This window comes from Myotis davidii, unplaced genomic scaffold (assembly GCF_000327345.1).
Source record: "Myotis davidii unplaced genomic scaffold, ASM32734v1 scaffold44, whole genome shotgun sequence".
NCBI lineage: Eukaryota > Metazoa > Chordata > Mammalia > Chiroptera > Vespertilionidae > Myotis > Myotis davidii.
In genome coordinates, this window is record NW_006299705.1 from 2,786,543 (window position 1) to 2,800,651 (window position 14,109).

General features: G+C 44.0%; 1 protein-coding gene across 1 annotated transcript in view; it reads left to right on the forward strand.

The window, feature by feature from the left end:
• Positions 1–14,109, forward strand: part of ANKDD1B (ankyrin repeat and death domain containing 1B) — a 39,031-nt gene that overhangs the window by 20,589 nt on the left and 4,333 nt on the right. The window contains 5 exon segments of the mRNA XM_006779642.2: positions 62–160; positions 5,421–5,519; positions 6,841–6,883; positions 6,886–6,938; positions 9,772–9,870. Coding sequence (XP_006779705.1) covers positions 62–160; positions 5,421–5,519; positions 6,841–6,883; positions 6,886–6,938; positions 9,772–9,870 — 393 coding nt within the window.

The window sequence follows — 14,109 nt, forward strand, 5'->3', positions numbered from 1 at the left end:
TTTCTCAAGCCTTCATTCCATGACAAGAGGTAATTAATTTTTACATTTTTCCTTTTGTTAGAATGGAGAAACACCCTTCTTCCTAGCTGTTGGAGGAGGTCATGAAGAATGCAGCAAAGTGCTGGTGGCAGCAGGAAGTGCTATCAACATTCCAAATAAAGTATGTGTTCCACTCACGCAGTGGGAGGGGCACTCAGGATGCTGTTTGGGTAATCTGGTCCTGTGTTGGTCCACTCACTGGGCTTCTGTAGAGTTAATATTTATAATCGGTTTTGTTTGGGGTAAACATTATTGATTTATCTCTGATATCCCCTAGTTAATGTCTCCTCAAAAGCAATGCCATTCTCCCTAGTTATTTTTTAATTTAAAAAAATTTTTAGAGAGAGGAAGGGAAGGAGGGAGAGGGACAGGGAGGAGAGAGAGAGAGAGAGAGAGAGAGAGAGAGAGAGAGAGAGAGAGAGAGAGAGAGAGAGAGAGAGAGAGAGAGAGAGAGAGAGAGAGAGAGAGAGAGAGAGAGAGAGAGAGACATCAGTGTAAGAGAGAAACATTGATTGGTTGTTTCCCTTATGCGCCCTGACTGGAGTGTTGAACCCGAAACCCAGGCATGCACCCTGACTGGGAATTGAACCTGCCACCTTTTTGGTGTATGGGACGACATTCCAACCAACTGAGCAACACTGGCCAGGGCTCTCCCTATTTACTTGGGGAAGGAATAATTGAAAATGGGGCAAAAGGAGCAGATAGTTGTTACTTCTCAAATACAGAGACACTCTTATTTTGCTTTGTTTTCACCCTGCCGACTAGTGCGTGCCTGGTTTTTGTCAACCCATAGTCAGGGTTGACAAAAAAAATTTTTTTTAATTGTGTACAAGCCCAGGGGTCAGTCTGGAGCCTGGAGAAGGCAGGAAGGTGCCTTCCTGTGAATACAAAACACTTTGGTGCTAAGAGCCTTTGACGTCGATCTTCATTTTTTAGCTGAGAAAACTGGAATTTAGAAAAGCTAAGGAAGTCATGCAGGATCACATGACGAGCTAATGGCAGTGCAAAGGGGACAGCTCACGTGCTTGAGCTCCTGACCACTGCTGTGGCCTTGTCTGTCGATGGTTTTACTTTCCTTTCCTATTTAAATTATAATGAAAATAACAAAAACTTTTGAATAGTACCAAAAGGCACATAATGGAAAATGTCTTATTCCACCTCAGCTTTGAAATCTCACCGCCTCAGAATTAACATTATTAATAATTTATTTAATCTTACATGGAAAATGTGGTTAAACACACGCACATGTACACACCGACACCACATTAATGGTAGCCATATATACTGCTCTGCACCCTGGTTTTGTTTAAATTGCCATAGATCTTGGGGATCTCTCCATATCTGCACAGCGGATAAACACTTCCTCTTCAGAAGTGTTAGAGGATAAAGTCCCAAACTGGTACTACTTTGTACCCTTTTATTCTGCTGGCAGGCATATACATTTATTTGACTCTCTTGAAAAGCAATTGGTCACTTTTCTTCCACCCAAGTTTCAGGAATTATTTATTTTTAAAGCACCTGAGGATGTTTTTCATGGATTCTAGCGAGAGAGGGAGAGGGAGAGAGGGAATCATCGATGTGAGTGAGAAACATTGATTGGTTGCCAAATGCACACACCTTAATCAGGGATTGGACCTGCAACCTGGGTATGTGTCCTGACTGGGAATCAAACCCGAGACACTTTGGGGCACGGGATGACACCCCAACCACTGAGCAACACCGGCCAGGGCAGAGAAATTATTTTAAGGGGATGATCTAAAAGGGGGAAATAAGCCTCATGCATTAACATAGATGTTACAGTGGCTTTGTAATGTCTTTTACAAGCTCACTTCTCCCCGCCTGAAGCTGCAGGCCCCACGTCTTCCACATTCTTATGGTCTTGGCCTCATCTAGGCGGTCTGGAAATTGTCCTGAGTCCATTTTTCAGCTTTTATGTTATCTTGAGTTTTTCCTCTGAGCTTATTAACATACTTCCTGGATCTACAGTCCCAGCCCCCACTGGCGTTCCATACCTGCCTCTGCCCAATCTAGTGAGGACTGCAGGGAAGCAGGCAGTGGATGCAAGAAGCCAGCAGCATGGACGCACATTACCCACGGGACACGCTAGACTCATTTTGCTTTCACATCTGTAGGTGATTACTGTGTACGCTCTTGGAAGTGCTTCTTCCCCCGCTGACATTGATTAGTCTTGGTCTCCAGGAGATTGCTTTTGTGTCCCCACTCCCAACCAGGGGGAGTGGGGGGGTGGTGGTGGTAAAGGGTTGAGTCATTGCTGAGGAGGTAATTGAAGTAGATTATGGATTTAGCTGATGGTCGACTTCCTCCATTAGTGCTGGATGGAGAGACTGCCCAGAGTTTGGGCAATAGGCTCTCTTCAGGCCGTACTCACTGCCTGGGTCCAGTAGAGACTTCTGTAGAAGTCTACTTCTGTAGAAGTGAGGAGAGGGGGTCCTCTCCTCACATCTTATTAAACAGATTTAAATTGCCCCACATTTCACATCAAATAATTTTTTTTCCTGAAACTTATTTTTAAAGGCTCTTTTATTTGCGCTTTCATAATTATTTGGATATGGTAAACTCCCCTAATTTATGACTGATTTCTTAAGACCTCTGTTCATACTTGGGAATTTCAGGAAGGTGAAAAAATGTAACCTACAAATTGCTTACAAATGTAATGAATATTTTATGAATATTTCATTTAACAATCAATGAAGTATGAATATGTCACTTAAATATTTATTTACTTCAATTTCGTGGTTTTCTTTTGGTATCTTGGAACTTTTTTTTTTAAAGATTTCAGATATTTCTTTGGCTCTGAAAGGTCTGGAGGCCTATGCACTGTGCCTGGGGCACCTCACGGTACAATGCCGCAGACGCCCACAGCTCTTCCTCTATAGCAGTGGTCGGCAAACTCATTAGTCAACAGAGGCAAATATCAACAGGACAACGATTGAAATTTCTTTTGAGAGACAAATTTTTAAAACTTAAACTATATAGGTAGGTACATTGTTATTAACTGAATTAGGGTACTCCTAAGGCATAGGAAGAACCACACTCATGGGGCCAAAGAGCCGCATGTGGCTTGAGAGCCACAGTTTGCCGACCACTGCTATAGGGTCCCTGGCTTTGGGTTCTTCACAAACTTGTTTCTGCTTCAGATCTTCCTGATCTCAGTCTAAATGTCACCCCATCCAAGAAGTCTTTCTTGATCCTTTACTGGAAAGTAGTCATCCAGTCCTATTTTACTTCTCATTGTAGCACTTATCCTTAGCTGATATTAGTCTTTTAATAACATCTAGAGTCTAATAAATTCATTCTTGACTGATCTACCAATCTATGAATCTATAGATCAATTTATTTAGCCCACTCCCACAGAGATCTTGTCAGTCTCCTCAAACCCCCCCAATATTTAACATAGTGCCCGGCACAGAAAAAGTGTGCAATAATTTTTTGTGAAGTGAATAAGATTATAATTATGATTACTATACACATTCACTAGCTCATTTATTGTCCCAGTCTTGCTGTGTTTTGAGAGAAAGCGATAGGGTGGTGTGATAAGCAGAACAATGGCCCCGCAACCTAATCCTGGGAATCTGTGAGTACGTTATGGTACCTGGCAAAGGGAAATTTAGGTTGCAGAGGGAATTAAGGTTGTTCGTCACCTGACCTTAAAATGGGAGTATCCTGCATTATCTAGTCGATGCTGATGTAATCACAAGGGTCCTTTAAAGCGGACGAGGGAGGTGGCAAAGAGGTCCGAGGGAGGCAATATGAGAAGGACTCTGCGCACCCTTGCCAGCTTTGAAGATGGAGGAAGGGGGCCGTGGACCAAGGGATGTGAGTGGCTTCCATAAAACAGAAAAGGCCAAGGTATGGATTCTTCTGAAAGCCTCCAAAAAGGCCTTTATTTTAGCCCAGTAAGACCCATTTCAGACTTCTGACTTTCAGACCAGTAAGATAATACATTTGTATTGGTTAAGCCACCAAGTTTATGGTGCTTTGCTAATAATAGCAATAAAAAACCAATGTAGGTGGTAATGTCATTTCTATAGAGGAGGACAAAGTGGCCCATATCTGAGAGGCCACTCATCCAAGGTTACAAAGGCATTTGATGTCAACTCATGCTACACTAGTTGGTCAGAATGTGTATTTTTCCTGTTAGCATCTGTTCCACTTATCTATTGCGTCATAACAAACCAACCCAAAGTGCAGTGGCTTAAATCAATGCGTTATTATCTTTTGTGGCTCTGAGGGTTGACCGGGCCCAGCTGGAGATGCTTACTCTAGGTCTATTATGTGGTTGCAGTGAGATGTCAGTCAGGCCTTCAGTCATCTGAAGGCTTAACTGAGGTGGGTGTCCGCAGTGGCTCACTCGCATGCCTGGCAGAGGACCAGCACGTGGTGTCTCCATATGCCTTGGTCTTCTCACGGCGTGGCAACTGTCTTCCACGAGGTAGGAAGCAGAAGCTGCCAGGCCAGGTAGGGGCCGCACCTGGCACTGGCACGCTGTCACTTCTGCCATATTCTATTAGTCAAAGCAGTTACAAGGTCTAACCAGATTCAAGGGGGCGAAGAAATAAACTCCACTGCTTGATGGGGGAGTGGCAGGGTCACGCTGCAGAAGAGCATGTGGGAGAGGAGATACTTGTGCAGCCATTTTAGGAAAACATACTCTCCTAAGCATCCGTGGGCCCAAAAACCGAGTAGCAAACTTACAATGAATTAAACAATAGCTATGTGTTGGCCTTGCATTATTGCAAGGCACCTGCTAGGCCTTGTGGAAGATGGCAGGATAGTCAAGAGTAGGCCCTGACCTAAAGCAGGTTGACATCTAACGTGGGCACTGAGTGAAGACATTCGAGCACAGGGAGCTGTAAGAGGCATCTGCTGGCAGTGGAGGGGAGGAAGTGCTAAAGGGGTTGAGAAAAAGGCCCATGAGGAATGCTGCAGCGTTCCCTCAGTATCGGTCATGCTAAGCTTTGGCAAAGGGGAGAGCTGCTAGCAAACAGGCAAGGAGGCAGGAGAGTGCTGAGGCATTTCTTGGGACCAATACCACATCAGCTATTTTGGCTCAAGGGGGCGGGGTGGGGCTGCAGGGTGTATAGAGAGAAGACTTGGCTCTAGTCTACTTTGTGCTTCCTGGAGAAGGGAAACTGAGATTTAACCCGTATTTGCCTGAGGCATGTATTCCTCTGACTCTTTAGTGGAAAACATGTAGAAGCAACACAGAACCTCCCCAAATTATCAAAACACATTGGATTTTCTTTATTAAATAGTCATACCACTTCATTGAATTAATTGACTGCCATGTGACGAATGCCAGAAAGCATGCTGGATTCTAATGGGAAGCCGTCTGTGCCCTTTCCACCTGTTTCTTGCAGCTCAATACCAGTGCTTTGCAGATAGCAACCCAGAATGGCCACACAGCCCGTGCCAGCCTTCTTCTTGGGGAGAACGCTGATCTGCACCAGAATGTGACGGTGAGTCTATTCCAATCGCTCGGGCTCTGGTGGTGGCGCTGGGAGGCTGGCCTGTGGGAGATGCTCCTCCCAGATACGCGGTGGGGACGGGTGCTCACAAAGAAGGGATTCTTTCTGGGAAGGCTGGCTGACTTCTTTTGGAGACTGAGTCTTAATCTTGAGAAATAAAATCCGAGGAATGAAATTTAGAAAGTCATTGAAGTTCCTGGAGAAAATGAAGTCTATGTGGTTTAAACATTTATATTTGCTATGTGTCTAGAGATGCCATTCTTCTTGTATTAAATTCATCAGTCTGGGCAAATGAGTAAGCTGCTGTCAATAGGAAGGAGAAAGATCACTTTCCCTCCTTCAGGAACAATCTTGTTTTTCTTTTGAAAGTCAATCCTTTATGCTGATTTTGGTTTTCTGAAGTTTGAATTGGCTTTGGTACAACTTACAAAGGTTCTCTGTGTTGGAATTAGATGGGAAACATTCCGCTATTTTTCACCCTGTTTTTCTTTCCTCCTGTGAGAATATTATTTCCTCGGATCTTGCTTAACCATTACTATTTGTTGTATTAACTCCAGAGAAGCGATGTGCTTTCAACCATGGCTGGTAGTTTTTGGAGAAGGGCGTTGAGGAATTGGCCCTGAACTTGCCTGGCCCATCCCGAGATGCTTCCTTTTCCTCAGGAGGGGCTGGGCCCCAGCAAGGCCGGTGGTCCAGCAGGAAGGACATTGCCCACTCCCTGGGAGGGGGGATACTTGTTCCTACTCTCTTTTTTTTCGTGCTCAGTGTGTCAAGAGGGAAGGTTCCTCCTGAGCAGATGGGGCCTGTGCAGAAAGCCTTCCCTTCTCATTGCCCCCTCCAGCCCCATCTGTCTCCCATTTCCCTTGATCACCCTCTGCCCACTCCCACATATGCTCTCCTGCTACTCTCTACTTTCCTCCAAAGCCCTTACCATAACATGTAATTGTGTATTTATTTTGTGACTAAAAAACAGACAAATAAACAAACAGCAGTTAATATTTGCTTCCCCCACTAGATTGGAAGATTCCTGAGAATGGGTCAGGCTCACCACTCAGTCCCTAGTCTCCTGAAGAGGGCCTGGGCTTCAGGGTATAGTTCTAGAACGAATGAAGGGAGAAGCTGGTCGCTGGTGAGCAGGTTTGCTGCCCAGCCTTGGGATGGAGATGACTGCTGAGCACGGACTAGGGGTCATCCCTGTGCTGGGCAAGTCGGTACTCAGAGTATTAGGAAGGGTCTGCAGAAATGAGTCACTTTTTTATATGAAGGAGGAAGCCAGAATGTTTGTATTTGAAATCTTTGTTTCTTTCTGTAGCCTAAGGTGCCCGCCCTTCATTTAGCTGTTATCAACAACCACATCGCCTGGTCAACAGCTTATTAAGTGCACAGCATGACATTGACGTCTTAAATCAGGTAAGTCAGGCAAGTCAGAACCTGGAGTGTCTCTTATATGTTTCAACACAGTGTGTGTTTAGGGGTAGTTTTGATCAAGTTCAAGGTGCTCTACAATGTCCTGAGAGGAATGTGCACATTCATTTTATCCTTGTTTTCTCTGTAACCTGCACACAAATACTTCGTCTTTTTCAAACACACAAATGGGGCTCTGCCAGTATGTTTATTTAATGGGCCTGGCGTTTCTGATAGATGATCAGTAGCTCAGAGGTAAGTTCCCAGAGGCTCTTTAAATGAAAAGCTCCGCCCCCAGTTGAGATGTTGTAATTGGGGGCGGGGGAGGGGGGGTTTTGCCACAAGAAGGAAGCTTTGTTTCTATATTATAGACAGTATTTTAGCCCAGAGGCAAAATCTTGGAATAAAAATCACCATGATTTCAATCCAGGGGAGCAGCATCGAATACCCCATAAAAGGAATCCATCTCTGGCTGGAAGTGGACAGGTTGGGGTGGGAGAGTGAAGAGGGTGGGGATGGGCCTGCCCTCAGGCGGCTGCCCTCTCCCAGGAGCTGCTGGGAGGGAATGGGAAGGGAAGCTCTCAGGAGAGGAGCCCTCCCAGAACCCTGAGGACAGAGACCTCTGGGCTCCCCCTGCCTTTCTGGCTGCCTCATCCCAGAGAAGCCTGGGCTGTGCCCTGGGGTGGATCCGGCCAGGTGGGTGGGCGTGCCAGCTAACCTGCTGCACATCTGCCCACCCAGGGCATCCACTCAGATCTCTGTCATCTTCTCCTCGGAGTTCACCTGTGCCCTGAGCTGATGGAGACCATTGCCCTTCTGTGCCTCCTTCCCCATCTTCTATCCCAAAAGTTTGGGGGAAGAAAAGCTCCTCTTGTTCTTAAATATACGTATGTGCGCAGCTATGTTAATGCCCTTTCCTACTAGATCCACTCCAGAGAAGGAGGGTATGCTAGCTGCCATCCAGGTATAAAGCCAGACTTGATTGTTTTAATTTGTTGTTAGACCAGGGATGCATTTAGTATATGAAAATAAGAAAACATAAATAAGCTAAAAACTTAAAATTTATTTGTAATCTCCCCAAAGAAGGAGAACTCTTGTTAGCATTTTGGCGCATCTCCTGCCTCAGACTTACAGCAGCACTGTCACATGAGATTTTACGAGGATTTGATGTTTTACACGTGTGTCTCCCTTCCACGTTGGATAGGCCTGCGGTAGGTTTGTCAGTGTAAATGCAATGTCTGGGGTGATTATCCCCCTGAGGGGCACGCAGCCATCCAAGAGTCTTTAATAAGTGCACGTTGATACTAATTATGGGAATGCCCTACGATCATTGGCCTGTGTGCTGGTAGGAAGAGTCCTGGGCTCGATGATTGCCCAGCTGTGTAACCTGGGGAAGTTGCTTCCTTTCTCTGGTTTTGTGGCGGAGCTACATCACAACCAACATTCTGTCCCAGTATTTTAGAAAGGTTTCACATCAGCAGTATTTTGGGTGTTAGATTAAGGTGGGTGGCTGCTCATGATTTCAGATATTCTTTGAGACACTCTCATCCTCTTAATAGGAAAATGATTGTTCCAGAAAGAAATGAGAAGTCCTATAGTCTCTTATATGTTACAATGCAGGAAATTTACAAAATAGAAGAGGATGGAGAATAAAGGTAACTTCTGATCCCACTATCTAGATATTATCACTCTTAAGATCATGGATGTATTTTCACATATAGATATATATTTGAGCTCAGCTAAATACAATGTTGTTTCCTTGTTTCCTAAGACTTTTAACGGTAAGTATTTTTTCTATTTTAAAAAAATAATATTTGAAACTATTTTTTATTGTGGTAAAATATGCATCACATAACATTTACCTTTTTATCCATTTTTAAATGTACAGCTCAGTGGCATTAAGTATATTCACATTGTTGTGCAACTATCACAACCATTCATCTTTCCCAAACTGAAACACTATTTCTATTAAATAGTAACTCCCCAGACTCCTCCCCTCAGCCCCTGGCAACCACCATTCTACTTCCCGTCCCTATGAACCTGAATGTTCTAGGCACCTCATATTGAAATCACTTTTTAAAATCTATCTTTAATAGTTGCCTACTATTCCAGTATATGGGCATTCCATAGTTCATCTAATGCAGTGGTTCCCAATGTGGGGCACATGCTCCACAGGGAGGCAATTTGATTTTGAAGGGGGGCAACTGGAGAATGAGTTATTAACAGTGAATTTTGTGCATTTCTTATGGTTCTAGGGGCCTCATATACAGTGTGTAAAATATATATTGTGACATATTTATGCATTTCAGCTCTCTATTATATGTTCTGAAACTTTGCTATTTTTTCATATCACTTCACATTATTATTTTTTTTAACAGTTTCTTAGTGATTTCTTCCTCAGTACTTCAACTGTCCTTTCTTTTATTTTTTTCTTTCATGGATGCCATGTTCTTTGGAAGCTTGTTTAGACCAAGTTAATGGCCTTTTAGGCTTCCTCCACGTGAATAGGAGTTCACTTTTTGAATAATAAGAATTATATGTCACGGGCGGGGAGGGGGGCGCATCAGGATATTAAAGATGCTTAGGTGGGCATGGCCAGAAAAAGGTTGGGAACCATTGATCTAATGAGTCTCCTTGTTAAACATGCAACTTCCTATCCGTTTTTCACTGTCATAAACAGTACTGCCATGAATGTCCCTGTGCGTACTTAAGAATATGCGATCTTATCTGTTTTTCCTGATGCTGATATAGAACACTATTTTCCCTTTGTCTTGTCACTATGCAAGTTTTTCCCCTACTTAACAAGCTTGGCTCACAGTTTTGAAATTTCTCATGGCAGAGGCAGCAGACTCCTTTGCACGTAGCTGCCAACCTTGGAAACGTGGATGTGGTGGAAACCCTGCTGAAGGCAGGCTGTGATCTGAAGGCTGTGGATAAGGTAACCTCATGGACTTCACTCTGTGCAGCTGCGATGGTTGCTGAGAACGCCCTGTTGGCTGGAAGCCTTGAGCAGCAGCATAGCCTTTGTGAAATGGACACAAACTAGAGAAACCTTTGTCTTGATAGCAAAACATCCCAAGATAAATCAGTAAGAATTTTTACTCTGAACAATAAAATGTGTTTTTAAAATTCAAATTATTTATTAATTTTTTGAAAAGATTACAGATTCTTCTGGTGCAATATATATAATTAGTAAAGGTTTGACAGTAAAAATTTCCCGCCCACCCCTGTCCCTGTTTGCCTGGATCCCATACTACCCTTGACATATGTATCCATTATCATACATTTCTCTGTTCTTTCTAGAGTTTCTTTCTGCATAGGTAAGCAAACATAAATATATTTTACTCTTCTTTTATTCCTCTGTCCTTCTACACAGTGGTGACATACCTCTACATATTGTGCTGCATGTAGCGTTTTTGCTTTAACAATATAAAGTGGTGATGGTCCCATATTAGTACGTGGAGAGTTCATCCTTTTTTACACAAGTGCATAATAGAGTGTGGTATGGGCATATGGTAATTTAGTCCTCAGCTGATGGCCATTTAAGTTGTTCCTAAGCTTTTACTGTTATAAACAGAGCTGCAATAAACATACTCATGCATGTCTAAACTTTTTATTTTAAAAAGTTTTTAAATGGTAAAATACACAAAACAAAATTTACCATCTTGATCATTTTTAAGTGTGCGGTTGAGTATTGTTAAGTACCTTCTCACTGTTGTGCAACCAATCTCTAGAACCTTTTCATCTTGCGAAACTGAAGCTCTATGAACAACTGCCCATTTCCTCCTCCTCCCTTCCTCCCTACCCAGGCCCTGGCAACCACCACTCTACTTTGTCTCTATAAATTTGACTGCTCTAGGCTCTTCATATATGTGGACTCCTACAGTACTTGACTTTTGTAATTGGCTTATTCACTTAGCATAATGTCCCCAAGATTCATTCATGTTGTATCATGTGTTAGAATTTCTTTTATTGTATACTAGAGGCCCAGTGCATTCGTGCACTGGTGGGGTCCCTCGGCCTGGCCTGCGGGAATCGTGGACATCCACACCACCACAGCCCAGCCTTACCCGCTAGTTCGTTGGGCTCCAGTCTGCTGTCCATAACGATCCCGCACAGCACAAAGTAGTGCACGAAGTGGCATGTGGCCAGGGAGGAGCCCAAGCCTGAGCCTGGGCTGGGTGCCAAGCCACTTCCGCTCATCCTATCCCCGCTGGGCCTGGGTACACAGCGGGTGTTCATGGGAGAAGCTCCTGCCATAGCTGTGCTCGCCAGCCATCAGCCCGGGTGTCTGACACCCATCTGTCAGCTGAGCAGAACTCTGGCTGTGGGAGCACACTGACCACCAGGGGTCAGCTCCTGCATTGAGCGTCTTCCCCCTGGTGGTCCGTGCGCGTCATAGCGACCGTCAGTTCCGCCGTTCGGTTGATTTGCATTTTAGGGTTTTATTTGAACATTTGGGTTGCTGCCACCTTTTGGCTATTCTGGGGACTTGTTTGATGAAGGAATGCAGGCTCAGCCATTGGATGGTGGCGGGATGACTGTCCATTAGGTTCCAGCTTTACTGAATGAGGGAAAAGCTACAGACTCCTGGTGGCAGCCCTGTGAGTTGCTCACACACGCCATCTTCCTTCAATCCTCACATGTCTTCTGTGAAGGGGACAAAAAACCCTACTTTTTAAGACAAGATTTGAGAAATGTTAATGACAGCAGGGGCACACACATAGTAAGAGCCTGTCTTCAAAGCCACGGCTCCTGGCTGCTCAATTGTCCGGTGCTTTCCCGTCTTGTCTTCTCCCAGACGGTTCACCAGCTCGGCATATCCCTAATTCCCAGTGCAATCACCCTACTCTACTTCCGAATCACACATTTTACACTTTCAGGATGGGAAGTAGTGATATGCTATTTTACTCTTCTCTGTATGTCACTTTTTAAAATTAACTCTTTTTTTCTGACAATAAAAATAATACAGTTCCTCTGACGACAATCCGGAAAACAGAAAAGCGTAAGGAAAACAGAACCACCCATAATTCCATGACTGAGGTGGCACCTCACGAGTTGTAGCCCATTAGTTTCTAATAACATTTAGGATTAGTATTAACATTTAGTGTTAGTATTTTTCTATGCTTTCTTTTTGTTCTTTATTCTACTTTTTCATTAATACATAACACCTCCAGGGCAGTCTTCGGGGGTGGAGAATCTATATAGCATTGCAGGGACTTCGTGTTGGGTCCCTTGGTGCTAGTGGACTGGCTATTTGAGTAAACACTGTTAATACTACGACTTGACTTTGTTTTCAGAATAACCCACAGTTTACTAGACCTCACAATTGATTTTCCCATTCTCCTCCTCTCTCTTTCCTCTCAGGGCCTAGAATATACTTGGCACCAAACATATATTGAATTAATAAATAAAAGCTACCTTTTCTATCTGCTCCCACAATTTTTACCAAAGATAAGTGACTGTTTCTGACTCAATTAAGACCTGGATGGGAAAAAAGGAGCCAAGGTTTGGTATACATTTGACTTTCCCAGAAACCTGTTCTCTGGGCCTGAGATATCACAAGGCTCCCCGAGGGCCCTCCACCCTCAATGGCATAAGTGTTTGGATTTCCACTGCAGCACACACTCCGGGGGAAGGGTTTCTTTGTAAAAAATACGTATTTTTAATGACTTCAGAGAGGAAAGAAGAGGGATAGAGAGATAGAAACATCGTTGATGTGAGAGGATCATCAATTGGCTGCCTCCTGCATACCCCACACTGGGGATCGAGCCCTCAACCTGGGCATATGCCCTTTCCAGGAATTCAACCGTGAACTCCTGGTTCATAGGTCGACACTCAACCTGGCCATGCTGGCCAGGCCCAGGGAAGGTTTTTTATGAGCCTTAAAACTGGCTCTCAGAATGCTGCTTTCCCCAAATAGGCTAATTACGGTGTTGCAAATGGCTTTACAAGCCAGAATTTAGACAATGTATACTTAAAGGCTTGCTAAATGCCTGCAATGTGCAGTTCTTCCTAATTTCATTACTGTCTCTTTCGATTAGAAGCTGATTACTTTCAGCTCTAATTTTTAGGCTCACCTGGGTCTTAGTGCCTGCCCTAATAACCAAATCATTTGGGATTCTGGGAGTTGCAAGTAGTCAGCTGTGAGAGAATTATTGGGATAAATTTCTGGATCCCTAAGCATAGAAACATATGTTCCTGTGATTGGAACTTCTTCTTGAGTTATGTCTGACCATTCATTTTAATTTTTGTCAGGATTCTCGAGCAAATTTTTCATGGGTCGTTGGCAAAACAAAGGGAACTGCCCCCTTTTGCTCAGGAAAATAAAGTATAGAGACATCTAGATTGTGTACTGCATAAAATCTAGGGGGAAACATCTAGAGTACACTGCTTGCAAAGCTGTGTGCCTGGCTTTGAGCTCTATCCATCCTGACAAAGGTGTGCCTTCTGTAATTTATCTAAGGCACCATATCAGCTCCAGGCCACTCCTGCCCCAAATTATGTCTAGAATAGCCCTTATTTATCAGACTATTTGGTTAAGATTTCAACCCTCATCCTTGGTTAGAGGTAATATGATATAATAGAAAACAAATTCTAGTTAGGAGCCCAGCAAGCTGAATTCTGTGCTATGAATTAGTCATGTTGTCATGAGTGATATTACTTTTAATAAAATCTAGCCCCTTTCTGTCTTATTACCCTTCTTAACGCACGGCTTCTGCTTCCTGGGCTAAGGTGGCTGTTGAAGCTCCTACCGCCATGCCAGCATTCCACTCAGGAGGAGGAGGAAAGGAAGGAGAGTGATATCCCTCCTCTATTTAAAGATACTTCCCAGAAGTTGCATGTACCGCTGGCCAGAACTCAGTACAAGGGAGACTAGGAATTGTTTGGAGTGTCCAAGTGCCCAGCTAAAACCAAGAGGTCTCTTCCTATAGAAGAAAGGAAGGAAAGGCTATGGAAGGGTGGGGGCATGGCCACTTACTAAAGCCTCTGCCACAGGTCAAGTCTGCCTTTGGAGGAGAAAAGGTACAATCATGTAATTTATTTGCTGAGCACATCCCAGGGCAGTGAGCCAGGGAGAACCCGGGGGGTATTGGAGAAACGTTTGGATTCTCATTGGTAGAGCACGTGTAAAATATTACTTGTTGATCGTGAGTCCCTAGCCCAAACTCTTTCC